This window comes from Pristis pectinata, chromosome 3, assembly GCF_009764475.1.
Source record: "Pristis pectinata isolate sPriPec2 chromosome 3, sPriPec2.1.pri, whole genome shotgun sequence".
NCBI classification, from domain to species: Eukaryota; Metazoa; Chordata; class Chondrichthyes; order Rhinopristiformes; family Pristidae; genus Pristis; species Pristis pectinata.
Window position 1 is genome coordinate 18,920,338 of NC_067407.1, and position 27,554 is coordinate 18,947,891.

General features: G+C 40.0%; 2 protein-coding genes across 2 annotated transcripts in view; both read left to right on the forward strand.

Annotated features, from left to right (window-relative positions):
- The window catches only part of zgc:163022 (putative ferric-chelate reductase 1), a 38,128-nt gene extending 21,182 nt beyond the window's left edge, over nucleotides 1-16,946 (forward strand). Inside the window, exons 11-16 of the mRNA XM_052013071.1 lie at nucleotides 1,762-1,848; nucleotides 4,122-4,219; nucleotides 7,054-7,113; nucleotides 7,572-7,709; nucleotides 7,823-7,848; nucleotides 9,081-16,946. Of these exons, the coding sequence (XP_051869031.1) occupies nucleotides 1,762-1,848; nucleotides 4,122-4,219; nucleotides 7,054-7,113; nucleotides 7,572-7,620 (294 nt within the window). The 3' untranslated portion in view covers nucleotides 7,621-7,709; nucleotides 7,823-7,848; nucleotides 9,081-16,946. The remainder of the gene's footprint in view (nucleotides 1-1,761; nucleotides 1,849-4,121; nucleotides 4,220-7,053; nucleotides 7,114-7,571; nucleotides 7,710-7,822; nucleotides 7,849-9,080) is intronic.
- A 5,830-nt stretch (nucleotides 16,947-22,776) lies between these two features.
- Nucleotides 22,777-27,554, forward strand: part of cfap57 (cilia and flagella associated protein 57) — a 54,599-nt gene continuing 49,821 nt past the window's right edge. Inside the window, exons 1-3 of the mRNA XM_052011106.1 lie at nucleotides 22,777-23,494; nucleotides 25,184-25,497; nucleotides 26,651-26,892. Coding sequence (XP_051867066.1) covers nucleotides 23,338-23,494; nucleotides 25,184-25,497; nucleotides 26,651-26,892 — 713 coding nt within the window. The 5' untranslated portion in view covers nucleotides 22,777-23,337. The remainder of the gene's footprint in view (nucleotides 23,495-25,183; nucleotides 25,498-26,650; nucleotides 26,893-27,554) is intronic.

Below are 27,554 nucleotides of genomic sequence, written 5' to 3' on the forward strand. Positions count from 1 at the left end.
GCTCAGGGGGTCTAATTTTAAATTTTCCTCATTTGAAAATTGATTGATTTTTTTTTTGTTTTCCAGATCTATCTTTTTGAGGTACTAAATATCTTTTGTGCACCTGACCTAAGTACTTCAATCTACCTGAACCACAAAGAGAAACTAAATTTGTGTATGGAGTTCCAACTATGGTTTAAACCAGTTAGACAAATGTATCTGAGAGAAATAACCAGGTTTAGTGAGATACTAAAGAAATGTGTTGGATACTATTAGAGGCTGTTTACAATGAGCAAAGAATCATTTTATTGGTTGATTCTGGGGAACAGGAAAATCTTTCCTTAATCTACTATTGCCTAAAAGTTTGAAGACAAAACATGATTGCCCTGGCCTCTGCATGATCAGGGATTACTTCAACATTTGACAAGGGGCTAAATTGCACATTGGCTTCTAAACTCCCTTTAAATTTGACAAGTATGGAGACTCCATGTAACATTGGTTGGGGAATGGCAAAGGAAAAGATTGTAAACCTAATCTCAGGGATGAGTGTATAATGGCTCAAAGCAGCCATCAAGTCCCTTCATCTGGACTGAGAGTAGAGGAGTGATAGCCTGTATAAAGAGGTGAGGGGAAGTTGTGGGGCAAGAACTGGCAAGCGATTCATGTGATGCAAGCTGTTTTCCCCAATATACTGTCAGCATTCTTCAAATTACCAATCATTGCATGAAAGTAATTTTAGCACCATAAACAGTACAGACCATGAATAAAGATTTTCTTCCAAAGCTTCCTGGTCAACCTGTACAATATAAGTCTATTAACAGTGTGATAGACATCATGTTTTTCTGTTAAAGTTTAAAACTGCCACCATCTGATGTGCCATCACATAATCTTGAACAAAAAGAAGGAACTTCAATTATGTTACTTGGAATCTGGATCCACCATTCCTTTGCAATAGCACAAGATTATCAGTTCAAAAGTTACTGCAACAATGACTGGTAATGTTGTTTGGGGGTGGGGGGGGGGGCTGGTGGTGAAATGAATTATGCCCAGCTGATCTACCTTTTCAATTCAAAATGACTTCAGTTCTCTGTTCAACTTTGTTTCCTTATGAGCAAGGACAGTCATTAAAAGTTGCTGGCCTTAATCTCAAAGCTCAATTCCTCCCCCGCGTGCCCCCCCCCCCCCCCCCCCCCCCCATGGTACGTGTTGGTTGCTCTAGAGTAGGAGAAAATCTATATATATATTTTACACCAGATTCAAAAAGAAATGTACAGTATTTTCTGAAGCACTTCAACTTTGAAATCAAGTAAATTTGCATGTTGTGCATAGGTATATAAATACTTAGAACCATATTAAATGTAATTTTTTATACATTTATTTTCAGTGTGAATAATATAATTAGGGGGGTAAAATTCTGTTTAACTAAAGTTACTAATATTGTTTATCATGGAATAAGTTGGATTTTATTTCATTTGCATGGAGTGTTATAAAACCTGACTGCATGGAAATAATGCAAACATGATTGAGATCATAATAACCTGAGCAAGGCTGGGTATAGCAGTTAGTAATACATATTTTTAGTTGATTTGACTTTTGGTGCTGATGAAAGGTCAGCAACTTGATGTGTTTAACTTAGTTTCTCTCTGCAAATGCTTTCTGACCTGAGTTTCATTTTTTTAAAATTAGCAAATCAGTAATCTTGCATGCTTCTGTGAGATTTGGATTATAAGCATACCTTGCATGTAAAGGTAATGTAGCAATAAAGGTTTTCTTTTTAATTAGTTGCACTGGCCTCTGATGATGCTGACTGTTGTCCTGACAATAATTGGCTTTGTGCTGGCATTCGTCCAGGTGAAAGGTTGGAGTTATGTAAGTTTAAATCTTTTAAAAATGAGTGATCTAGTTGTTTCAAATGATTTAATCATTCTTGTGCATATAACATTCCCTCTTTGGGTAATTTTTCAGCCCTAAAATCAAATGTTCAGTTAAACTTTCAGAGTAATTTCCTCTAAATATTTTGCAATATGCACACTTCCTCAGTCATAATTTGTCTTATTTATTGTGACACAGTTCTTGAAATTTAATTTCAGCCTCATTTGTTATAATAAGGTCATAAGACATAAGAGCAGAATTAGGCCATTCTGCCCATCGAATTTGCTCTGCCATTCGATCATGTCTGATTTTTATTTTTCCCTCTCAACACCATTCTCTTGTCTTCACCCCATAACCTTTTGACATGCTTACTAATCAAGAACCTTCTCATTACTGGAAACATCCTCTCCATGTCCACACTATCCAGGCCTTTCAATATTCAGTAGGTCGCAATGAGAGACCCCCCCCCACCCCAAAAAAAACTATCCCTCTAAGCTCCCTTGGTCACAGGCCCCTAAGCCATCAAATGTTAAACCATACAGCACAAAACAGGCCCTTCGGTTCCTCATGTGTTAATCCTTTCATCCCAGGATGATTCTCATAAACTGGACCCTTCAAAGCCAGCACATCCATTCTTAGATATGGGGCCCAAAACTGCTCACGATACTCCAAATGTGGTCTGACCAATGCCTTGTAAATCCTTGGCATTATATCCTTGCTTTTATATTCTAGTCTTCTCTAAATGAATGCTAATATTGCATTTGCCTTCCTTAATACCAACTCCACCTGTAAGTTGACCTTTAGGGAATCTTGCACTAGGACTCCCAAGTCCTTTTGCAACTCCAATATCTGAATTCTCTCCCCATTTAGAAAATAGTCTACGCCTTTATTCCTTCTAACAAAGTGCATGACCATACACTTCCCTACGCTGTATTCCATCTGCCACTTTACCCATTCTTCCAACCTGTCCGAGTCCTCCTGCAGACTTCCTGCTTCCTCAGCACCACCTGCCCCTCCACCACCTCTTTGTCACCAGTTATGTATCTTGAATTGGCCATCTGTGTATTGTAATAGTTCAGTCCTCCCACAAGTGGTGGCCATTTCTGAGGAAATGGCTACAAAAGCTCAATGCATCAGGTGGCATCTGTAGAAACGGTTGATGTTTCAGGTCAAAGACATGTCATCCCCTGAAGGATCCATGACCTGAAATGTCAACTGTTTCTTTCCACGGATGCTGTTGATGCACAGAGTTTTGTTTTACAGCATTTTTATATCCTGGGATTGGGGTTTTTATTTTCCATTTCTAGTTCTGAGGAATTGGTTTACTGATTTTGTTTCCATTGGTCCCTTCCAATGCTTGCCACTTCTGTTTTGGAATATGGGTGTCAATAGCAGTACCAATATTTCTCCATGAGGGTGGTGGTGAACCACTGCCTTGAATCACTGTAACTCTTAGTAAAGGTATTCTCATTCTGCAATAGGAAGGGAGTTCCAGGATTTGGCCCCAGTGAACCAGGATGGTGTACATCAGGAAATTTTAAGTGATGTACACATTCTCCTGCTGCCCTTGACCTTGGCAGTAGAAGTTGCAAGTTTGGGTGCCATCAAAGTAAGCGAGATGAATAACTGCAGTGCCCAGTGTGATGGTGGAGCAATGAATGTTTAGGGTGGTGGACGGGGTGCTAGCCTAGTGGGCTGCATTGTCCTGAATGATGTCAGTGTTTTGTAACTGCATTCTTCAAGCAAGTGATAAGTATTCCATCATGTTTTTGCCTTATGACTTGTAAATGGCTGAATGGTGTTGGGGTGTTAGGATGCAAGTCTGCCTCTATAGTAATTTATTTCTGACTGGAGATGTGGCTCCATCTTGGTAATGGCCTTGTTCTTTTTAAGCCCTGCCTATTTATGTCTGGGACTCTCCTGGTGTTGATGTGTGGTGACCTCTGGAATGGCTTTAAAAGGGATCCACCTGGATTAACTGATGACCAGTGTTGAAGTACCTGGAGTTTGAGGTTGGGTAGCAGAATAGATAACAAACTAGTTACATACCAAAGGGGAGAAAGGATTGAGAGTAGTTAATCAGATAGGCAACTGACACTTCCAGCAAAATTCACTTCCATTTTGGTCTGTTTGGTAATAAGTGGAGAATATGGAACATGTTCTCATTTTTGAGCAATCAACTTAATCCTCCTTGGATTAAAATATCACCTTGCTTCATTAAATTTATTTTTCACTGCTTTTTTCTGCATGTTTTTTTTTCTCTTTTGTAGGGTGCTCAGTCTCACCCCATACTGGGATGTGTTGTAATGGGGCTTGCCCTGATCCAACCTACTGTTGCCATCTTTCGTCCTCCACCAGATCACAAGAGGTCAGTTCAACAGCATTTTTGGCAGCTCTTAATGTTGGGTGATGTTTTTGTTTGAATCCTGGGCTTGTTCTGACAATGATCATTCTCTAGGTATCTGTTAGGTATTTAAAGACCAGGCAGTCTAATTCTGGTAACATTTGAGAATCTTCAGTTGGTCTAAGAGGGTGTGCATTTCCACCAGTTTAAAAGGTGGTGCTCTGCATTGCATGGTCAGTAACCATAACATTAACTTGCTGAATTTCTGGAGGCCGTGAGCAGTATTTTGTTGATTTTACTATTTTAACTGCAGTTTCAGTATTTGGCCTCCAATTAGAGATATCAGTGTGGTTACTTTTCATGTTGATTTGACTCGTCTGATGCTTTGAGTTTTTGAAGGCCGAGAACCAATGCCTGAGCATCTGCTGTTTTTCTGAGCTTGTTGTGAGTCACCTCTGGGGTTACAATTCCCATTGGGGAAATGCGACAGTTCTGCTGATGCTCTTGGTTATAAACAGTCCTGTACTGAACAGGACTTCCCTTATTTTTAAGATATCTTTATAGTCACATGTACACAGAAAAACAGTGAAATGAGTCTTTGCGTGGAATGTTCTGGGGGCAGCCAGCAAGTGTCACCATACTTCCAGTGCCAACATAGCATGCCCACAACTTCCTAACCCGTACGTCTTTGGAATGTGGGAGGAAACCGGAGCACCCGGAGGAAACCCGTGCAGACACAGGGAGAACGTACAAACTCCTTGCAGACAGCGGCTGGAATCGAACCTGGGTCGCTGGCGCTGTAATAGCATCACACTAACCACTACCCCTATCATGATTTCAATGGGAAACCGGCCCTTCTTGCATAAGACCGGTCCAAGAAGTCTTAGTTCACAACCCAATCTGAGAACGAACCAATGTTCAGGTTCTTGCAGTCAGTGAAGAGCAGCACCATCCCTCTTAACTGTAAACAAAGTAGAAACGTGCCTCTTTCAGTCATTCTCCAAGTAGGGATTTCCAGATCCTGAATGGTGAGAGACAAGCACACCCTCTCTGTTGGCTATGACAAATAGCAAGCCCAGCCCTCAAGCTAGCCAGCTTTGATTGCTGTACAGATCAGAGCTGGGGTGAGAGATTTTATGGTGAACAGTTGCATGTTGGACTGATGCCCTTGCATTTAAAGGCAAATTGGCTGTCCATATATCATCAGTATTGCAGTCCATTTTCCAATATTTTTCCAGACCATTATGCTGATCTGTTTAAGGTTCTGACCTGGTGGGCCTTTTATCTGTCTCGGAACCACCTGACATGACAGCGGCTCAAGGTCTGGGAGTCCAAATCTAGCACTGCTGGCATGTCACTGACATCAGAAATTTAAATGTCTTGGAATGATGCTCTTGATACCTGTTTTTCTTTACCTCTGTATTCTAATGTTCAGGCACTAGCATTCTACCTCATCAAACTGTGTTGTGACACTTGGTCTCTTTGGGGGGGGGGGGGGGAAATTAAGAGTTTGAAGTCAACAAAAAATAACTTGATCCTCCAAATTCTGATATAACAGCTAAATGTGATTATGAACAAGAGCTAAGGCACATTATTGAGCACAATGATTACTTTCTTCTCTAGACTCTGAAGGAAGCAAAGGAGCTCTTCTAGTGTCCAATTTCAACTTCCCCTCTAATTTATATTGATGGTTCAAGATGCTGCTGTCCTGATTTAGTTTAAAACTAAATATTCATTTGTTTTTGCCTTATCATAACCTCTGGATATTTCCTGTAAATTGACCACAACTTTAACTACATTGCCATGAAGCCCAGCAACATGTGATAGATTAGGAATAAAAATCAATCATTTTCCAGTAGTTTGGCTAATTCTGAGCCCTGCCCAAATTTACTCCAAGTATTTGATTAAAATGCTCATCTATTGTCCTGACAATCAGTTAAGTTTTGAGGATCCCAGCACAGGCTGCAAGTGTTGGAGTCATTGAGAGAGGAGCATGGAAATGGGGCCTTCAGCCCACTGAAGCAACGCTGACCATTAACAACTTATTACACTAATCAGACATTCCCTTTTTTATTCTCCACATACTCTCATCAACTCCTACCCTCAGATTCTACCACTCCCTTGTACACTAGAGGCAATTTACAGTAGCCAATTAACCAACCAACTCCCATAATCTTTGAAATGAGAGGAAACCCACACAGTCAAGGGAGAATGTGCAAACTCCATGCAGACAGCACCCAAGGTCTGGATTGAAACTGGGTTTCTGGCACTGTGAGGCAGTAGTTCTATAATGTGTGCCATTGTGCTGCCCATAAATGATCTTTGAACATCTGAAAGGTTAGGGTTTTGAAAGAAAGATGTTTTCCCCAGCACCTTGAATACCATCCTGGTAACTTTCTTGGCTTCAGTTTGCCATGCCATAACCATAAAACTGGTGTACCTGGGGTACATTTCTAGATTTGGCTTTGAGCCCCAATGGAAACATGACATAAATGTAGGAATATCTGATTCCTTTGTAATGGAGATGCAGATGGCAGAAAAGAGCAACTGACCAAACAACTTTTCCTCAACTTATTGCAAGAGCAGAGAATGAGGAGGCTTGAATACCTTCTGTTTGTCAAATAGTGTGACTCAGTCATGGGCAGGAGAAATTGAATTTACCTTGTTGGACAATACCATTGGGGATAATGTGATGAGACAGATTCTTGAGGGGTTCTTCAGAAGTATTACATGAAATCAAAATGTATATGGAGTCCCTTTGAAGTAAAGATGCAGCTCTTTATTCCAGCTTTTTAATCCAAAAGTGTTCATCATGATGGAAGTAAGGTCAATCTCTAGTTTTCATTTTATTTTTACAGGCGATGGATTTTCAAATATTTTCACAGTGCATTGGCTTTTGCGATCAGGCCCGCTTGCAGGTATGTAACTGCTTAACATGTAAAATATGAGTAGTTGTAAATTTTAAGGATTGAAATGAGTATCTCTGTGTCTTCAAACTCTCAGCCTTTTAATTTTATCAGAGTTCTGTATGAATTCATGTTTAGACATGGTTGTGATAAATGGATTTGTGCTGCCTTTAACAGTATTTTTTGATGCCAGTGATTTAGTGCAAGAGGGAATATAACTCTCCCAATTGGCTACAATAATTCAGCAGAAGATTGGGTGGGGGGGAAAAGCTTGGATGAGTAGCAATGTTAAACTAGATTTCTGCTGGTGTTTTGTCAATGGATGGAGAAAAATCCTAGAAATTTTTTGTTCTGTCAAGGTTTAAATACCTAAGTTCAAGTGGGGTTTACTAAAATTTTAGCAATTGTTGTTGAAAAAGCTCAACTTCCATGAAATAGCAACAATCTAGTGTTTTTGTTCCTCCTTTTAGTGGCAACACTATTCCTAGGCCTTTACTAATAAATTGTAGCACCCAATAAGTGGCCAGTAAAGGTCTTAGGTGGATTTATTGGATGGGAAATGCTTGTCCATTTGCTGTTTATCCTGACTTGCTGTTTTAAAAGAGAAGGTAAGGAATAGTTTAGGATTTGTTTCTTTTTTCCTCAAATTATTAAATCTGATAATTGAATGCAGAGAAAATGTGATGCAAACTAACTTTGAATTTTTGTCTCTTGTTTTTAGCTATGTGCAATACCAAGAAGAAAGTGGTAATTTTTTTAACTACTTCTTACCTATATTTCATTAGGAATATTTCATTAGGAATTAAAATTCAAAACTGGCAATATGTAGGTTAGCAATCTTCACAGAAGAGATGCTTGGTTTTGGAGACCATAAACAAATTAAAACCTGCCCAAGGCCAATTTGCAGGTTGTAAAACATTTTGTGCAAAATATCCCGAAAAATGCTTTAGATAGAAGAGTTTTCTTGATTTGAACAGTTATCCAAACAATTGTTGATTTTTCTCAAATATTCAAGCACACTCTTTATGCATATTTTGGTAAGAATGAGTGGAAGCAACATAAACTAGAGGACACAATTAAAAAATGTTCACATCAGTATGTATACACTTGAAGGTATTATTCTTAAAGCATTTGGGATCTTGAGTTTCATAAAATATAAATGCATGGAAAAGTATCAAATCATTAGTGTAACCATTACTGGATTATTGTGTCCAATTCAGTGCACCACACTAGGAAAGAGTAAAGGTTTTGGAGAGGGTATAGATGAGATTTTTCAAAGATTCTTGAGGATGAGGGACTTGTGGATTAAACTGGGGTTGTTTATACTTGGAATACAAGAGGTTGAGGAGATATGAAGAGTTTTTTGTTTCCACTGTCAGTGGTCATGGAAGATTCATCTGTAACATTCAGCAGTGGAGTTGGTTCAGTATCTGAAAGAAATAACCTGTAGGAGTTTAGGAAAGGGAATGGAACCAGCTTGATTCCCTCTTCTGTGGAGCCCGTACATAACTGAACTTCCTCCTGTGCTGTAACCAGTCTCTGATTCTGCATCTTAAAATACATTGTTTTTTCTGATTTTAAAGGGGCTGGGAAGAAGAAAAGTTATTTAACAATGTGCATCACACAGGAGCTGAATCTGGCCATTTTCACAAATGTACACTTTCTGGGGTGTGGGGGGGGGGGTTGAACCTCTTTCTCCAGTTTTGCCCCCTTCCAGTCCAGAACTGCTGAGGCCAGTTGGTTGATATAATATTTGTCTAAATTGAGATTGGCCAACTCCATTGATAGCTTTGAATGTGGGGTTTTCCTGGCTGCATAACTGACTAATTTACCAGATGAGTGAGTAATTGGAAGTCTTTTGAAATTTAACATGGTAATTATTGAACCATAATTCCTGAGAATGCTCACCAATTCTTAATGTAAAAATACTGTTAACTATCTGCTTTTGGAAGAATTAATTTTTTTTTTGTTTTCAACAGGTGAACCCCATGTTGTTCATATTCATTATGTACCTGTGTGGAAACTTGGCATTTCTGATAGCTCTCCTTGTGGGGATTGGACAAACATAAGTCTCTATTGCAAATAATATGTTAGATCTGGATCAATCATTGGCTTGGTATCAAAGTATCACATGAAATAAGGACTTCATGAGTCGTGTCCCAACAAACAAAAACTTGAGCCAATTTAAAAACCTTATCCTTGTTTGCTTATGGATTGTTTATGGTTACAGAAAGATAACTAGCCTGCCAAGATTCTACAGTGAGCTGATGAATCCTGCCTTTTGAAGGTCAGGAAGGCATTTAGTTATCACCCATGATTTTGTATATCAGAATGTGCTGTAAAGAATTATAAGCAATTATTACATGTCCTTTTGATTTTAACTTTATGCTCAACTGATGGTAATGTCAGAGTTCCTGAAGCCAGGTTAAATAGCATGATCAGCTTAAATTGGCAGCTGTGAAGTAATGCCATAGCCCCTGGTGAAGTTATAGCTCTGTCCACTGAAGCTTAAACAATGAAGTGATTCAGAGTACTACTTTGCAATCTAAGTATTTACTGGTTTCTAATTGCTAATTTTCCTCCACCCTCTTCCCTAATTGCTTGCTGGAGAGTGACATTCCTTAGACCAACCCAATCAACGATTTGTACAGTGTATCTTGGCCTTGATTGCTAAGGTACTTGAACACTAGAGCAAGGCCCCGTCAAGTCTGTAGTTGAACATATCACTTTTTGCTCAGGGTAGATGGATTACAACAGACTGACAGCATGGCAGTTCATCTGCACTCTTGCATTTGATATTAATGATGGATACTCTTTATTATACACAATGTTGGCTTTCAGCAACACTTAACTGGATTGTGCACATTTTGGTCCAAAGTGACAGGGACTACTGTACCTGAAATTAAGTGATATATTAGATGCTATTTTTAAACTGTGTATATAAAACGTATCTAATGATTTTTTAAAAAATCATTTATAATTTTTAATATTCTCTTTACAGCTGGATGTCCCTTTCAGCTGTCTTCAACTTATGACTAGGTGACAGGCTGTACAGTAACAAGGATTAGATCAGAAAGCACTAAGAGGGAGATGTTTGAGAATGGAGATTGCATTGGCAAGGTGGAATAATCCAGGGGAGGGTGCTTCAGCAAAACAAAGGAAATAAGTGAGGGAGTTTGGAATAAATATGCCCATGAGAAATTCTGGTTTAACGGAGTTTATTTACAAAATAGTAATACAATAAATTGTCTGTCTCCTAAACAAAATTGGTATCCTCATGGACCAGCAAGTGTTTTTTAAATACTATTGCCTAGAAATTGAAGTTTGTGCTCTTTCAGTGCACATATGCAAGTTACATATGGTCCTAATATCCACTTATCTTCCTGAATTTGTGAAATTAGGTAAAATGCAATACAATGATATTTCACACAAAGAACAATGGTCTAAAACTGGCCCTTTACCATAACCTTGCACCTATTACTCAAGCTTGCAGTTGCCATATTGTTGTGGTTGGCTCTCCCTACAGCAGACATAAAACATGTCATTTGGCCTGTAATGTATGTGCTAACCATGATGCCAATCTGAATCACTCCCTTCTGCTTGCACATGGTCTAACTTCCTCCATTCCCTGTCTGTTCATGTACCTATCCAAATGCCTCAAATATTGCTATTGCATCTGCTTCCACCACTATCCCTGGTTGTGATTCCAGCCATTTACCACTTGTTAATTTTTTTAAAATGCCTCAAATCATCCTTTTGAGTATCTTTCTCCTCCCCCCCCCCACCCCCCCCCCTGCCTTTTTTTCCCCAATCTTAACACTATGCCATCTAGTATTTGAGACCATAAGACATATGAGCAGAATTAGGCTGTTTGGCCCATTGGGTCTGCTCTGCCAGTCAATCATGGCTGATTTATTTTTTTTTCCCCCCCTCAATGCCATTCTCCTGCTTTCTCCCTGTAACCTTCAGTGCCATTACTAATCTAGAACCTATCAACCTCCACAGCCATCTGTGGCAATGAATTCCAGAGATTCACCACCCTCCAGCTGAAGAAATTCCTCCTCATCTGTTGTAAACTTCTATGCTGAGTCTGTGCCTTCTGGTTCTAGACTCCCACTACTGGAAACATATCCAGGCCTTTCAATATTCAGTAGGTTCCAATGAGATCCCACTGCACCACCACCCCCCCCCCCCCCAAATTTCCAAAATCCATCTAAACTCCAGTGAGTGCAGGCCTGGAGCCATCAAATGCGCCTCATACATTAACCCTTTCATCCCAGGATCATCTGGTAAACAACCTTGGACCCTTTCCAATGCCAGCACATCCTTCCTGAGAGATGGGCCTAATACTGCTCACAATACTCCAAATGTGGTCTAACCAACATTATATAAAGCCTCAGCATTACATCCTTGCTTTTATATTCTGGTCCTCACAGAATGAATGTTAGCATTGCATTTGCCACCTTTGTTACTGACTCAACCTGCAAGTTCTCCTTTAGGGAATCCTGCACTAGGACTCCCAAGTCCCTTTGCACCTCCAATTTTTGAATTCACTCCCCGTTTAGAAAATAGTCTACATCGTTATTCCTTCTACCAAAGTGCATGACCGTACACTTCCCTATGCTGTATTCCATCTGCCACTTCTTTGCCCATTCTCCCAACCTGTCCAAGTCCTTCTGTAGACTCCCTGCTTCCTCAACACCACCTGCCCCTCCACCTATCTTTGTATCATCTGCAAACTTGGCCACAAAGCCATCAATTCCATCATCCAGATCATTAATGTATAACATGAAAAGTAGCGGACCCAACACAGACAGACCCCTGTGGAACACTACTAGTCATTGGCAGCCAACCAAAAAAAGGCCCCCTTTACTCCCACTCATTAATTTCTGCCAGTCAGCCAATCTTCTATCCATGCTAGTACCTTTCCTATAATACCATGGGCTCCTATCTTATTTAGCAGCCTCATGTGCAGCACCTCAAAGGCCATCTGAAAATCTAAGTGAACAACATCCACTGACTCTCCTTTGTCTATTCTGCCTGTTAGTTCCTCAAAGAATTCCAACAGATTTGTCAGGCAAGATTTCCCCTTAAGGAAACCATGCTGACTTTGGCCTATTTTATCATGTGCTTCCAAGTACCCCGAAACCTCATCCTTAATAATGGACTCTATATCTTACCAACCACTGAGGTCAGGCTAACTGGCCTATAATTTCCTGTATTTTGCCTCCCTACCTTCTTAAAGAGTGGAGTGAATGTGTGATTTTCCAGTCCTCTGGAACCATTCCTGAATCTAGTGATTCTTGAAAGATCATTAATGCCTCCGCAATCTCTTCAGCAACCTCTTTCAGAACCCTGGGGTAGAGTCCATCCAGTCCAGGTGACTTATCTACCTTCAGACCTTTCAGCTTCCCAAGCACCTCTCCTTAGTAATAGTCATGACACTCACTTCTGCCCCCTGACTCTCAAATTTCTGGCGTGTTGCTGGTATCTTCCACAGTGAAGTCTGACGCAAAATACTTATTCAGTTCATTCACCTGCTATTTCTTTCTTCCCCATTAATACCTCTCCAGGGTCATTTCCCAGCAGTCCAATATCCACTCTTTCCTCTCTTTTACTCTTTATATATCTGAAGAAACTTTTGGTATCCTCTTATATTATTGGCTAGCTTACCTTCATATTTCATCTTTTTCCCCTCTTATTGCTTTTTTTTAGCTGTCTTTTGTTGTTTTTTAAAAGCTTCCCAATCCTCTGGCTTCCCACTCATTTTTGCAATATTGGATGTCCCCTCTTTTGCTTTTATGCTGTCTTTGACTTCCCTTATCAGCCATGGTTGCCTCATCCATCTTTAGATACTGCTGCTTCTTTTGGGATGAACCGATCCTGCATCTTCCAAATTACTCCCAGAAACTCCTGTCATTGCTGCTCTACCATCATCCCTGCTCGGGTCCCCTCCCAATCAACTTTAGCCAGCTCCTCTCTCATGCCTCTAGTTACCTTTACTCAACTGTAATACAGATACATTCAATTTCAGCTTCTCCCTCTCAAGCTGCAGGGTGAATTCTATCATATTATGATCATTGCCTCCCAAGGGTTGCTTTACCTTAAGCTCCCTAATGAAATCTGGTTCATTGCACTAATACCAAATCCAGAATTGCCTTTTCCCTAGTGGGCTCAACCACAAGCTGCTCTCAAAAGCCATCTCGTAGACATTCTACAAATTCCTTCTCTAGGGATCCAGTACAACCTGATTTTCCCAATCTACTTGCATATTGAAATCCCCATGATCACCATAACATTGCCCCTTTTTACATGCCTTTCCTACCTCCTGTTGTAATTTGTACCCCACATCCTGGCTACTATTCAGAGGCTTGTATACAACTCCCATCAGGGTCTTTTTACCCTTGCAGTTTCTTAACTCTACCCACAAGGATTCTGCATCTTCTGATCCCATGTCACTTCTTGCTAAGGATTTAATTTCATTTTTTATCAACAGAGCCACCCCACCCCCTCTGCCCCCCTGCCTGTCTTTTCAATAGGATGTGTATCCTTGGATGTTTACCTCCCAGTTGTGATCTTCTTTCAACCACAGCTGATGCCCACACTGTCATACCTGCCAATTTCTAACTGCACTATAAGCTCATCTACCTTATTTTGTATACTGTGTGTATTCAAATATAACACCCTTGGTCCTGTATTCACCACCCTTCTTCTCAAATTTGTCTCCATGTTGCCTGAAGTTGAATTCTTGTCCCTTTTCTAAAATTTGTCTTATTCTTTATTCTGGAGACTTCAGTAACCTCTCCTGCACTCTCCTTCCCTTTTACTTTTATCCATAATTTTCCAATCTGTTGATCCCACCCCCCTACTATTTAGTTTAAAGCCCTATCTGCAGCCCAAGTTATGCGATTTGCCAGGACCCTGGTCCTAGCGTGGTTCAGGTGGAGCCGTCCCATTGGAACAGCTCCCTCCTTCCCAATACTGGTGCCAATGTGCCACAAATTCAAACCCACTTCTCCCACACTAGTCTTTGAGCCACGCATTTAACTCTCTGATGTTATTGACCCAGGGATTATTACCTTTTTGGTTCTGCTTTTTAATTTGGGCCCTAGCTGCTCAAATTCCCTCAGCAGAACCTCTTTCCTTGTTTTACTTACATCGTTGGTACCCACATGGACCACGACAACTGGATCTTTCCCCTCCCAGTCCAAATTCTTTTGCAGGTCAGATGAGATGTCCTGAACCCAGGCACCAGACAGGCAACACGGCCTTTGGGACTCTCAAGCCTTGAGACAGGGAATGTGTCTATTCCCCTGACTATACTATCCTGAATTACAACACTTCTCTTCCCCCCCCCCCCCCTTAAATGGCTCCCTGAACCACAGTGCCACGGTTCAGTTGCTCATCCTTTCTACAATGCCCACTCTCATCCCCACAGGGAGCAAGAATCTCAGACCTGTTGGACAAGCTCAAGGGTTGAGGCTCCTCCAGCACTACCTCTTCGATCCCCCTACACACCTCACTCACAGTCACACCTTCTTGTCCCTGACCACAGGCCAAATTTGAAGTAGTTAATCTAATGGGTGTGACTGCCTCCTGAAACACAGCGTCCAGGTAACTCTCCCTCTCCCTGATGCATCGCTGTGTTTGAAGCTCAGATTCCAGGTTGTCAGCTTTGAGCTTGAGTTCCTCAAGCAACCAACACTTGCTGCAGATGTGGTCACCAGGAACCACAGTTGGGTCCACCAACCCCACATCATGCAGCTACAACATGTCACCTGATCCTGCATCCCTACCTTAATTAGTCATAATTTGGTGTATTTTTATTTAACTACTATAAAAAAAACTTACCTGTTCTTACCTGCTACTCACCTGTGCCTCCTCATCAAAGCCTCAGATTCCCACTGGTCCACTCTCACAATGGCCTCTCCACTTACCCGACATTCCTTTTATTGGCTAAGTTGCTGTACACTTAGCCAATCACAACTTTAAATAAAATGCTGCTAGCTCCTCCCCTCTGCTGCTCTGGCTCCCGGCATTATTTGACACTTCCACCCTGGGGAAAAAGACTCTATATCCCTTGCCTATGCCTCTCATAATTTTATAGACTTCAGGTTGCCCCTCAGCCACCACTAACCAAAATTTTATACAGTTGCAACATGACTTGCTGATTTTTATACTCAACACCCTGACTGATGAAGTCAAGTACACTATATGTCTTCTTTACCAACCTATCTACTTGTGTTGCAACTTTCAGAGAGCTATGAACTTGCACCCCAAGATCTATCTGTACATAAGTGCTCTTAAGGGTCTTGCCATTTACTGTGTACTTTCCTCTTGCATTTGACCTCACAAAGTTCAACATCTCACACTTATCTGGATTAAACTTCATCCGCCATTCCTCCACCCACATTTATAACTGGTCTCTATCCAGCTGACTCCCTTAACAATGTTCTTCACTATCCAATCTTGTGTGTCATCTGCAAACTTATCAGCCCACCTACATTTTTATCCAAATCATTTATATATCACAAACAACAGAGGTCCCAGCACTGATCCTTGCGAGAACACTACAGGTCACAGACCTCCAATCAGAATAACATCCCTCCACCACTGCCTGGGGCCTTATCCATTTTAATAAGAGAACCAACACCTCCTCCTCCTTGGCATCAATGTCCCATATAATATAAGCATATTCCTCCCTGATCTCACTATCCTCCATGTCCTTGGTGAATACTGAAGCAAATTACTCACTTAATACCTCACTCACACTCTAGTTCCAGGTATAAATTCCCTCTGTTGTCCTTGGGTGGTCCTACCCTCTCCTTATTATCCTCTTGTTCTTAACATATATCTTAAAATGCCTTGGGATTCTCTTTAATCCTACTCATCAAAGAAATTTCATGACCCCTTTTGTGTCTCCTGATTTCCTTTTGTAAGTTTTCCTCCTTCCTTTATAATCCTCAAAGGCCCTGTCCAATTTCAACTTCCTCAACTTTACATATGCTTCCCTTCACATTTTGACTAAATTTGCAACATCTCTGTTTGTCCAAGGTTCCCAAACATTGCCATCCTTTTCTTTCCTCCTTACAGGAACATGTTGGTCCTGAATTTTGACCAGCTAGTCTTCAAACGATCCCACATGTTAGATGTGGCCTTAACCAATAATAGTTGCTCCCAGTCTATTCTCCCTAGCTCCTGCTTAGTGCTGTTGAAATGAGCCCTCCCTTGATTTAGCACTTTGCCCCAAGATCCAGTCTTATCCATAACTAGCTGAAAATTTATGGAGTTATCAATATTCCCAAAGTGCTGTATCATGAAGGTCTAGTATGGCTTGGTATGGCAACTGCTCTGCCCAGGACCGCAAGAAACCGCAGAGAGCTGTGGACACAGCCCAGCACATCATGGACACCAGCCTCCCCTCCTTGGACTCTGTCTTTACCTCTCGTTGTCTTGGTGAAGCAGCCATCATAATCAAAGACCCCACCCACCTGGGACATTCTCTCTTCTCCCCTCTTCCATCGGGTAGAAGATACAGCTGCCTGAGGGCACATACCACCAGACTTGACAGCTTCTGCCCCACTGTGATAAGACTATCTTTATACAATGAGATGGACTATGACTTCATGATCTACCTTGTTGTGACCTTGCACCTTATTGCACTGCACTTTCTCTGTAGCTGTGACACTTTATACTGTTATTGTTTTTACCCATACTACATCAATGCGCTTTGTACTAACTCAATGTAACTGCACGGTGTAATGAATTGACCTGTATGATCGGTTTGTAAGACAAGCTTTTCACTGTACCTCGGTAGAAGTGACAATAATAAACCAATACCAATACGCTTCCCTGGTTGGACTATCTACATACCGTGTCAAGAGACTGTCCTGGATGCACCTAACAAATTCTGCCCTATCTAAGCCTCTGGTACTAAGGGGTTCAAGTTCAAAAGAGCACAGAGAGTTTTCCATCAGGTCTGATTTTGCCCAGCAGTGATCACTATTGCAATCTAGCTCTGGTAAAACTAGTTTGAGTGGTTTGCGAGTTTTTCAAACTTTATTGGCCTTTCTCCAAATGGCCTTGAATCTATTTGATCTTGATAGCATTGGTGCTTGCGTCACAAGTTTAAAATAAAAGATCACAGGATGAAAATCAATAAGCCAGAATTGCCTGAGCCATGTTCATGCCTGTCAAACTCCTCCATGAACTTGTTGAATGAAGCAGGCTCTGATCTGAAAGGTCAGGCCCTAATCTGTGCAGGGTCTTCTGATTGTAAATCCCAAAAATATTCTGCCTGCAGCACAGATCATCATCCCATACCCCCCTCCCCAAATGCCTGGCTGAACTTATGGTCTATCTGAAAAATTTAACTTTATTACATATTACAATGGCTACAACAGAATATGAAAATTAAATATTTTTAATTTTATGAAATGTTAGCTGATGCCTGCTTCTGCCTTGCAGTTGTTGTTCTTCATTCAATTAGAGCTTTTGAGCTTGCATGTTTGGTCTATGTTCCATGGGAAAAATTGCTGGAAGTTGCTGGACTCCGTGAGCTCTATCTGAGTAACAATGGTGACCAACTATGAGGAAGTTTGGGATCTGTACTCAAATGCATGCTTCCAAAAGAATAATGAACCTGCAGGCAAGGAGGTAAATGGCTTATGACGTCCAGCAATGGAGCAGCAACTGTCTGCAATGTTGCCTGCTGAATATACGTATGCCAAGTTAGCTAGTTCAGTGATTTCATTTCAATGCAGAGCTGATAGACTTTTCTGGGAAATTTCAGGTCACAACTTGAAAATTGTTGCCGTCTATCACCTGAGGCTTAATGATATTTATCCATGTAATTATATTGTATTCAGTTCTTGGCACCATGCCTTTTAGAAAGAACATATTGCTTTTTGGAATGAATGCAGCACACACATACTCAAATGATACCTGGATTCAGAGGTTAAATTGCTACAAAGCAATGTATTTCCTGGAATTTAGAAGATACTCTGCGCGAATAAATCAGTTTTCAGTTTATTAAGAGAAACTTATGAGGAAATACAAACTGCAGTGGAAGTTTGGAACTCTTCTGCAAATTGTGGTTGATGCTGAGCCAACTGTTCATTTTAAAACTAAAATTTGATAGATTAATTAACGTCATTAAGGAATATGAAATAGTTATAAGTATATGGAGTTAAGCCACAAAGGGCTCGAAAGGCAAAATGGCACAGGGAAGGTTAAGAGATGATCTCATCTAAGTATTTACAGTAATGAGGGAAGTTAATAGAAATGATCATGAAAGATGTCTTAGGTAGCGCTTGAGGATGCATGTGGAGGTAGTTATAGAGTGATACAGGCCCTTCGGCCCAATGATGTGAGGTAGGAGACGAAATTTTGGGTACTGATGTGCATTTGAAAATGAAAGGTCTGAGGAAATAGTGAACAATCTGCCAAGAACACAACTCATCGATTATGGAAGTTGTGCAGAAAATTGCAGGTTTGTAAATGTACAATATGAGATATGAATCTGTAAGATATTAAATGAAAATTAAAACAAAGAAAACACAGCTCACCAACACACTAAAAGGGCACAACAGGCCCACACAGGGATAGAAAGCAGCAAAATAGGGGAAATGGAAAAAAAACCCTGCAGGACCATAAGTCTGAAAAAACTGTAAAATTAGAACACAGCGTCCCGTGAAGCCACTTCTCCATCCCTTACAGATCATTAACTTCCTTTACGAGACTGGTAATCTTGTTTGTCCCCTATGTCTTTTTTTTGTTCCTGATCTCACCAAATGACTCCTTATTGTTAATTTGCTATTTTGTTTTTGATGAAAGGTAAAACATTTCCTTTCTTCTTGCATTGCTTCTCCTCCTGCTGCCTCATGACAACTATCTACTCTTCCTTGGGTGTTTTCTCATTGTGTGTATTTTTTTTCTGTGCAACAAGCTAAACCTTAAATCTATATTCAGATGCAGACAGATTCATTTGATGACTACTAGGGAACTGTAATCCCTTCTTTTCTGAGGAGCTTCCACTGAGAGAGTGATGCTTCAGGAAACTTGCTTTCATTCCAAGGTTCCGAGAGCATAGGAAAAGGAGTAGAATTTTAGTTCCTTAAGCCTAGTCATTAATAGTACAGGCCATCCTGAGGTAACAAATGGGTTCCTTTTTATAGAAGTCCATAAGTCAATTTTGTCCATGAGTCAGAAAATACATAAAAATCACTTGATGTGGTAACTGTACCTCCACGGTATTGTAATGAATGGCATCAAAAGCAAATAAGACTGATAAGCAAGAACAATAAACCAGAAGTGGAGAGGGGAAACTAGTTCTGCCGTTTGTAGGAATGAACATATGTTGGACTTTTGAATTTAATAATATTATGGGAGCCTGTTTATATGCAGGGGTGACCATAAATCGGGATTCATAACCTAGGATCAGCCTGTAATTGGTAATATTTAAAATGCATACGCGAGCTAACCTTTCCTTACCTTGTCAGTCTTCCTGGATTTGGATGGAGTGTTAATAGATTCTTCATCATTCCCTAACCATCGCTCTTGTGTTCCTAGTGCTTATGTCTGTTGAGAAATTTTCTATTCTTGATTTAGTTATTGCTTTTGTAGCCATTTTGGTTCAGTGTTAAATTCTGCATTGTTTTTCTCAATGATTTTCTTGCACTGACTCCATCCACTCGCACCCCAATCATACAGTTTATAAAACAGCTACTGTAAACAAACTCGTGTCACAGAAAGGAATACACAGCTCGGTGGTGTTTCAGGTTACACAACTGCCTGCTCCTCTCCATGTCTAGATGTCCCTGGAGAAAGAGCACACGATGCCTGCTGGCTCTCTGGAGGCCTTCCAGCCCTGGTCGGTGCTGGAGGGACTGGTGTGAATCCCGGACAAGGATTGTTTTGTTTTAATTTAAATTTTGTACATATTCTGATGGAAATGTCCATATTGTAAATAGAGCTTTTTTGAAAAGAAATCTGCTTTTGATATTCCTGTCAGAAAGCAGCAGTACAAAATCAAAATATTCTTTTTGCCAGAAGCACCAAAAAAAAGTTGGACATATTCAGCAGGATTAGGAAGCATCTGAGGGGAGATGAAACATGTGGTAGTTCAAGTTTCAATGAGCTTTAATTGTTCTAGGTACTGGTCATGTTTCTAGAGCATTATTCCAGAGATTGGGACTGGTGATCTAGGAAAAGGGGTTCTAATCCCACCAGGGGTGATGGGGGTATTTAAATTCAGTTAATTCAATTAATTCAATAAATCTATTAGGAATTGCATTAACCAGGCTATCAATTTGGTTCTAACTTATTGGTTCATTAATGTCACTTAGGGAAGGATATCTGCTGTCCTTATCCAATATGCCAAATATATCACTTCAGACCCACTGCAATGTGGTTGACTCTGAATTAAGATGCAATTAATACAGATGGGTGCCCACTGGTGGACATGGATATGGTGGGATAATTGGTTTGTTTCAATATTGTATAACTCTATAACCTCAAACCACTTGGTTGAGCAGCAATATGGATGCAACATCAGGAAGTGAGTTATGCTCCACAGGACACCCAGCTTCTAACCTTCTCTTGTAACTATGTTCTTAATGTGGCTGTTGCAGTTGAGTTTCTGATCGATTATGACCTCAAGGATGTTAAAGGTAGGGAACTCAGCAGTGGTAATGCCATTCAATGTCAAGGGTAGGTGGTTAGACCCACATTTATACAAGGTGGTTATTGCCTGGCATTACCGTGTTACTGTGGCAGGTATAATATCTGCCATTTATCAGTCTGAGCTACTACAGTGCATTTTAGAGATGGGATGCTGTGTGGGTATGGTGCTCATACGGTGGAGGGTGTGAATGTTTAAGCTGGTGCTTGAGGTATCAGTAAAGAGTGCTGTTTCGTTCTAGATGGTGTCAAGTATTCTTGAAGTTTCACTCATCCAAGCAAATGGAAAGAATTCCATCACACCCTTGAATTGCGAGTGATGGATAAATTTTGGAGAGTCAGGGGGTGAGCGAGTCACTGCAGAATAGTTTGCCTCTAATGCACTTTTCTAATTACAATACTTATGTAATAAAAATAAAAAAATGTTGGAAATACTCAGTATATTAATGTCTGTGGAGAAAGAAACAGAATTGATATTACATGTTGACAACCTTTCACTGCAGTGAGAAAGATTGAGAAAAGTTTTGAGGGGATGACACAATTTTGCTTGACTTCGGTCTACATTGAGATTAGGTCTTGTTATGGACCATTGGTTAAGATCATGACTTGTATGCCATCATGTAGCTGATGAAGATGGAGATTAATTCCTGCAGACAGCCAAATTTGAGAAGAATTCACCACAGTCCCTCTTGATCTGCAGTCAATGTTTTTTTTAGGTGAAAACAGGCAACGTATAGTGGCTGTTGCTGTTCCCTGCATTTCTCTTGCAGGTGAAGGTTATGCCCATCGTGTATCTTGATGGATGGTACCCATCCTGCAATTCGGGGAATTAAATTCAAAAAATTGCAGATACTGGAAATCCCATGTAAACCGGAAATTGCTGGAAACAGTCAGCAGGTCATGCAACATCTGTGGAAAGAGAAACAGTTAACATGTCAGGTCCAGGATCCTTTGTCTGATCTGTGAAAGAGCAACTGTCATTCAGGGAGCAGCTCTTTGGCCCCTGGGTGGGGACAGTTGAGGAGGATCCAAGTGACAACTTTTCCTGTGGCAGGCAGCAGGGAGACCTTTCTGTAGTTATTGCAATTGGAGTTGTCTCCTTTCTTTAAGATTGTAGGATTATGGTGTTTCCGATGTCCTCTGGCATGCCCTTCTCTTGCCAGATATGGGAGATGAGATTATGAATTTCAGATTTAAATTACTCCTTGCTTTTGAACTTTAGCAGGGATCCAGTCTGCTTCAGAAGCATTTTTGTTTATCAGTTGGCATTTGGTCTTTCAGACTTCTCACCAGTCTGGAGCTGGCAGCAAGGCCTAACCTCTAACCAATACCATAAGAAGCAGCATGCAAACTGATGAAACTACAAGAGCTTTCCTGCCATCTGATGGTCACTAATGGAACAGTCAGCGCGTAGCAATGACTGGCTGAAATAAAAACGACGCGTCTTACACCATTGCACTTCCGCCACTTCGCAAACCATTCGCAAGCCGCAGCCTCAGACATCTGAATTACAATTCCCAGAGTTCCGGGCGAGCTGCGGCAGGCCGTTTCCGGTGGGGTTGCGACGGAGACAGGGCTTCCGGCCAGTGTCCATGGCAACGGCGTTATTTACAAGAGCAGGGAAGCAGCGTCCTATAGAAGGAAAGAGGGGGAACGGGGGAGTGTGGTAGAGAGATAGAGAGCTAAAGACAGATCGACAGTGACAGGTGGAGAGAGAGTGCCATAGAGGGAGAAAGTGAGTGTGATAGAAGTAGAGGAGAGTGAGACAGTCAGAGATATTGATGTAGAGAGAGATGTAGCAAAAAAAGCTTCATTGAGAGTGATAGTGTTAGAAATAGAAAGAGTGAAGGGACGAAGAGAGAGTAATAGCGATAAAGGAGTGGGAAAGTGTGATATAAGGATATTTAGAGAAAAGAGGTTGCTACATAAATAAAGCGAGAGGGAGGGCAAGAAGAAAGGTATTCAGAGAGGGAGAGAGAGGGGTGATAAAAAATATAACAGATTGGGATACAGGCAGGGGGTGTGATTGAATACAACAGGCAAGAAAGTAGCAAAGAAACAAGGAGAGTGTAAAAAAAACGACTGCTGGAGACGGGCAGAGGGAGTGTGATAGAATGCACTGAAGTTGCTGAGCACTAGAGATAAAGAGAGAGCGAGTTAGAGGGCATTGAGGGTGCACTCTTGTGGGCAAGGGTATTTGTGAGAGCACACTAAATTTTAGACATAGAGGTCATTAAAATGAGACAGATTTGCTAGAAAGAAGTGGAGATAATGTAGAGAGTTTATGACAGGTAGGAAATATATGAGAGGTTATGTGAAAAAGGAGTACAGCACAAGAGTGAATGATATTTGGTGAGGTAAAGAGTATGTAACTAAAAGTGACAGTTTATTGAGAAAGTTTGTGTAAAGAATGGAGGAAGCAAGAGTGTATGGCAGAGAGAAGAAGGACAAAGTGTGTTAGGGATGTGAATATGTAGTTTACTTGAATGATCAATGCCAAAAAGTATAACTAAAGAAAACAATATTTAAAGAGAAAGATCCATTTGACAGTCCACTATGACAACTCCACTGCTCCAGGCCCATCATATTTTTGGGTTTCAAGGCTCTGTTGTCAATAATGTTTTATATTTTGATGATCAAAGTATAATATTCCCTTCTGGGAGTGGCTGTGTGCGTTACAACATTGACCAAAAATGGCAGAAATTCATTACAGGTAAGAGGCATTTTTACAGTTGGGAACATTTGGATTTAGCTGACCCTGAAAAATTTAAAAACAAGTGTTCAATATTCAGCTACTTAAAGGAAAGCAGTGTTCAATCAAAAAGTCAGAATGTATTCATGTCTCACTTACCTTCAGTTAAAGATCATTTTGGTGAGTTCCAAAATGTATTCTAGTCTGTAATTTATTCTGAACCTCAGTGTAACATTCTGAATTTTTGGAAAAAGACTTTTGGTTTACAGTTCCCATGCACATAGTGAAAATTTCTATACATTAAACTGAACAGAACACTGTAGAAGTTAATGTTTGAGGAAAAATGCATGTTATTATCTAGAATATGTGTTTTCAGCATATTGTTTCAATTATCTTGAGGTAAACATCACCAGCCTAAAGACCCCAAAGGCCACCAGGTACCATATATATATGGTCAATAAGGTATGACATAGATGATATAGTTTGAACTTGCCACAGGAACAATTGTTGCCATTGAGTAAGAGCCACTGTTAAAAGTTGTAGCTGCAATAGCCATCTCTAGTTCAAAGGCAGTTGAAAAAAAATCCCTGTAACATGTTCAGTTAAAACAAAGAAAACAGAAAACACTGAAAAAACTCAGTAAGTCATGCAGCATCTGTGGTAAGGGAAACAGTTAACATCTTGAGTCTGTGCTCCTTGGTTAGAACTGGCGTGAGTTCTGACAAAGGGTCGCAGACCTGAATTGCTGACAGTTTCTTTTCCCACAGATGCTGCTTCACTTGTTGAGATTTTCCAGCATTTTCCATTTTTGTTTCAGATTTCCAGAAACTGCATTATTATTTTGATTTTCATGGCCAATTAAATCCTGGTTAATTGATCCTACATTTGACATTAATATACTTAATTCATTAATTGATATTGCAAACTAGATAGGAGTTTTACTGTATTTGCATAGATACTGTATGACTAGGGTTGCTTAATGTTGGCATTCATTAATATAGAATTACTAGCATTGGCAGAAATAACATCCAAAAATGACAGTGACACATTTTATGTAGAGCTTTGTAAGTTAAAAAAAATTATTAGGTATTTTTTTTCCTTTTCAGCTGTTTATCATGTTCATGTGAACTCCCAGTTGTAACTTGACTCTGTGCGTTTAAAACATGGGGTCAGGTGAAAGAATGTTATTTAAGGAAATTTTCTTCCTTTTTGTTTGTTCCTGCAGTTCCCTTAAGAGTGAATCTGTCACTTTGCTTCTGAACTCAGGGAGTCAACCATAGCAGCTGAGATGGCTCACTTTTACATTGGAAGAAGCTTACTTCAGTATATCCGAGTTTGGAATAAAAACGGAAAATGCATCTGACAAAAGGACCTTGGCCTGAAATGTTAACTCTTTTTCTCTTTCCACAGATGCTGCCTGATCTGTTGAGTGTTTCCAGCATTTATTGTTTTTGTTTCAGATTTCTAGCATCTGTATATTTTTTAATGTTCATTATCTAGGATGGATCTGGTGGGATTACATGCAACAATCTACATTTTGTTATCTAGCACACTCCTGTGCTTTCTGGCTTTTAGTTCTCCATCAACATATCTAATTTTCCTCCTTCAAGAAAGAAAATGTAAAATTTTACTTATGACATGGCCACATCATATTACAATTTTACAATGTGTCAAAGCACTAACCAATAATCTCTACTGCATTGAATACAGGTTCTGAGAAAAGCCGAGGGATGTTGGCTCTTGCCTTAAGTCCCAATCGGCGATATCTGGCCATTTCTGAAAAAGGTGAAAAGGCCACTGTGAGCATTTATGATGTACAGCATGATCAAAGTAGAAAGAGAAAGTCACTAAGTGTGAATGATCTTCAAGCCCAAGAGTTCATCAGTATTGCCTTCTCACCAGACTCCAAATACTTGATTGCACATTCTGGACAACCAGATTGGACACTGATCTACTGGTTATGGAAGAAGCAGAAAATCGTAGGTGTCATGAAAACTACTACCAATACAAACCCAATTTACCAGGTAACTTTTAGTAATTCCAAGCAGCAGCTTCAGCTACCATATTTTTATGAGGAACATTTTTTTGAGAAAGGTGACAATTAAGTTAAACCGAAATGTTTCTAACTTGCAAAGATACCCATCACAAAATAGAAGGGAAGGCAAAATATCACAATTATTAATATACTATAAATATGTGATACAAAATATTTATGATTATTTGGGTTTTTGTTAGATTTCCAACAATCTAAAACTTTCCATATTTGTACATCCTGAAGAATGCTCAAACTTCCAAACATGTATTTCTCTTTGAGGCATAGGTTAAACAAACAGTAAGAAATATGAATGTGGCCCAAGTGATTGAATTCTTTGATTTAATCAAACCTGGGAAAATTGGCCTAGGATTTCTGTTTGGTTGTTGCAATGTCATAATTGAGACAGCAGAATACATTTCATTTTTCCTGAGATATATCCCTCACCCAGACCCAGGACATGAGCTGGTCTGGGAAAAGAAGTGTGCAACTTGTAGTCCTGTAAGCAAAAAACAGAGAGGCTTTTCATTGATATTGCTTGCTAATAATGTTAGAAAAACAGAGTCTTCCATCTGCCATTGAGGGGCCATGTAGAGCCGTGCTCTAAGAATATTTGCACAGGCTACTCTTCTAACTAAACCTTGGTGCCTCTTCAATGGCAAATGCCCTAACAAGTGTGTCCAATGTTCTAACAGGGGCTGTGTTATCGCTATCAATGTGCTTCTGGGTGAGCACAGTTTGTAGTGTGCCAGCTGACCTGTGGTATGCAACTCGTAGGTGTGGCTGCAGCCCAGTTCCGTAGTTACTTTTCACGACTGTCTGACTTAGATCTGCTGAAAATTGAGCAGGGTGGTGATGTAAGGGTGCAACACTTTACTTTGTGGAGTATCGTATTACACTTTTTTGTACTGATTCCTATTCTGTTATTAGCACATATTCTTCATGTTTTGTCTTCAAGGATTGGATGTATTTCCATAAGAATTGAAAAGGCATAGTTGTGGTAGAAACCTGTAATTGGGTCTATTGCAGTGTTTTCCTTCTGTACCAACATTAAGTGTCATGCAGCCTATTAAATGTATTAAATTGTGATTCCAGTACTATACTGTACATTGTAAACATTAATTAGTACTTCTGTTTGGATTTAGGTCAGTTTTAACCCTCAAGATAATGCACAGATCTGTGTGGTTGGGGATGGTGTTTTAAAACTGTTGCGATTTGCTGATGGAAACCTCAAACAAACAAATTTCCAAAAGTTAGAGTTACAAAACTTTCTCACACATGCCTGGATGTCTGAAGACCGCATCATTGTTGGCACTGACAAGGGAAAACTTTATCTTTTTGAGTTGGCAGAACTGCGCTGGGAGTACAAAATCGTGCTAGAGCACAGGTACAGTTGGAATGGATAGCCCTCTAACTTGCTCTTTTTATTTTCTCAGTAATATTCTATATTGTTGATCCCTCTTAAAATACTTAGAAGTTTCTGGAAACCTCCTGTTCTAACACTTAAGATACTTAATGAAAGGAATGCCATTTTTGTAGGAAATATTATTAAAAATATTAGCATCTTAAATAAATCAATAAAGATAGAAAAAATAAGAAATATGTGTTCCTGAGCATTCTTGAACCAATACTCTGTAGTTTGCAAGCTTGCACTTTAAATTTAAGGGTTTAACCATGCTAATATCATCTTTGCTTTAAATACAATTCTATTTAAAGTCAATTAAGGTCAAATGAGTACATGCACCGTATTAATACTTGCCTGCTACTAACTATAGAAAATTGATCTTTCAGCAGAATGACAACTAGTTGGCATTTAGTATTGTCATTGAATACCGGGTGATAATGATTAGAAATTAGGTAGATGAGAACAAATAAAGCTAATATTGGGTGGAAATACTTCGTCCAACTTCAGATGCTGTTTTCGTTAGCCATCATTAGAAAATGTTACAGTTACTATTTTCCATTGAACATTAGACCCCATGGATGGAATTGACAGATACTGAGCTAAATCTAATATTTGCACACAGGTTATTAATTGTTGTAAAATGG